The sequence below is a fragment of the Arachis duranensis genome, chromosome 6 (assembly GCF_000817695.3).
Source record: "Arachis duranensis cultivar V14167 chromosome 6, aradu.V14167.gnm2.J7QH, whole genome shotgun sequence".
Lineage (NCBI taxonomy): Eukaryota > Viridiplantae > Streptophyta > Magnoliopsida > Fabales > Fabaceae > Arachis > Arachis duranensis.
The window spans coordinates 48,893,125-48,895,317 of NC_029777.3; the positions used below are offsets into that span (position 1 = coordinate 48,893,125).

The 2,193-nt window shown below is 31.8% G+C and overlaps 1 protein-coding gene across 1 annotated transcript; it reads left to right on the forward strand.

Moving 5' to 3' along the window:
* Nucleotides 1-694: 694 nt before the first annotated feature.
* Nucleotides 695-1,210, forward strand: LOC107493796 (phosphomevalonate kinase, peroxisomal-like; the record flags this gene model as incomplete). Its single annotated transcript, XM_052262569.1, is given in 4 exon segments — nucleotides 695-817; nucleotides 935-951; nucleotides 953-1,136; nucleotides 1,139-1,210. Coding segments are annotated over 4 exon segments (396 nt in total), but the record flags the coding sequence as incomplete, so codon positions are not given.
* Nucleotides 1,211-2,193: the final 983 nt, after the last annotated feature.

Below are 2,193 nucleotides of genomic sequence, written 5' to 3' on the forward strand. Positions count from 1 at the left end.
AATATTACAAATGTTGAAGTTACTAATCTATATTAAGCCCTTATATATCTTATATTAGTGACTATTATTATATATAAATGTGAATATATATAAATGTCAATATATAACTGAATTTTCTATACTTACTGATAAGTTTCTATACTTGCGATTTTCCTTTTTTAGTTAGTGGAGTTCCAACCGATGCATTCAGTGAAACTGGTCAGCTGTGGGGCAGGTTTGATCTTAATCCCAGGATAAATATTTTGCCATAAATTTACTAGTTGAACCTTTTGTTGTTGTTGAAGTTATTTGGCAATTTTAACAACCATTCCCCATGATTATGTTATTTTTATTCCTCTTCTCTTTACCACCTTTGATGACTCCGGTAAGCAATTTAATGCTCACTGTTAAATAACTAGAACATTTTGGCCTTATAGTATGCCTTGCATTAGATTAAATTTCTACATTCCTGTTTATTAGTTATTTTAATGAGATAGGACATCTTTTACTATTAGACTTATACAATTAAGTTGACTTTTGATGGGTTTGAAATAGATTCTATATCCAACTTTACTGTTTGCCTGGTTTTCAGTTTCAAGTGGTGCGACTGAATTTCTAATGCACATATGTGATATCATGTTCTTGAGACTACACTTCAGGCTCTCATGTTCTTGCTTTTCTTCTTATGTTGATGTTGAAAATGCAATTCTCGCAGTGGATAGAGCAAGCTTCTGAACCCAACAAGGAAGCAGTTATTAAAGCATTGCTAGGTGCAAAAGAAGCTATGCTTGGGATTAGATATCATATGCGCCTAATGGGTGAGGCTGCAGGTGTTCCTGTAAGTTCCTTTCATTGATTTGGCACTTATTATTAGGCTTCTTCTGTTTGAAGGATGTTGATTATAAATTATATCTGCTGGCAAAATATCACTATTCTTTCCTTGCAATTCATGCAGATTGAACCAGAATCACAAACAACTTTTAGATGCTACACTGAACTTAGAAGGAGTGTTGTTGGCTGGAGTTCTAGGAGTAGGAGGATTTGATGCTGTCTTTGCTGTTACTTTGGGAGATTCAAGCAGTAATGTGACAAAAACATGGAGCTCACTCAATGTTCTTGCCCTTCTGGTTAAAGAAGATCCTTGTGGCGTTTCTTTAGAAAGTGTTAAGAAAGTGTTGACATTAGAACAAATGAAATCACTTCAGCTGTATCTTCAATTCATATTGAATAATTTATTGTAAATATTGTTTATTTTTAATACGATGAATTTGTTTATTTTTTGAAATATTGTAAATATTCGAATATAAATTAGATAAAAATTTGTATTAAATTTATATTTATTTTGTATGAAAACAAGTTTATTTTGTAATTAGAAAAAGTAAAAAAATTCTATTTTACCTTACAGATGGATTTATAGACGGATTTTCTGTCTGTAATCATAATTTTCCAAAGTTTAAATTACAGACAAAAAATCTGTCAGAAAATTCGTCTGTAATTACAGACAAAAAATCCGTCAGAAAATCTGTCTGTAATTACAGACAAAAAATCCGTCTGAAAATCTGCCTGTAATTACAGACGAAAAATCCGTCTGAAAATCTGCCTGTAATTATAGACAAAAAATCCGTCTAAAAATCTGTCTATAATTACAGACGGAAAATCTGTCTATAAGTTTGTCGCCTTCAGGAAATGGAGGGAGAATTTACAGAGGAAAAATCTGTCGGTAACTAGTAAAAATCCGTCTGTAATTTTTTGACGGAAAAAAATTCGTCGGTAAATAATTTCCGACGGGGCTTTTACAGAGGGACAAAATCCGTCGGTAACGAAAAATCTGTCTGAAATAAAGGCTTTATTCGTCTGTAAATCTATCTGTATTAATCCATTTTCTAGTTGTGGTAGGAGTAGGAGTAGAATAGAGAACTCTCTTTTAATTTTTCTGTTTGAATTTGAGAATTGGAAATCAGATCTGAGTTCTCTTTTCTTCTCTACTTTATTTTCTTTCCTCTACAATTTTCTTTCTGTTTTGATCGAGAAAGCAATTGAGCTCTTGGCTTTCTTTCTGATTTTGCTATTTCATTGAAATTGTTGATTCTCTTAAGGATTTTAGAATTGATCTAAGTCTTCCTACTGCTTTTAATTTTTCTACACTTTTACATTTTGCTTGAGTTGAGTTTGCTTTCTATGCAATTTAACTTTTCTGCCTCATTGCTAATTTAC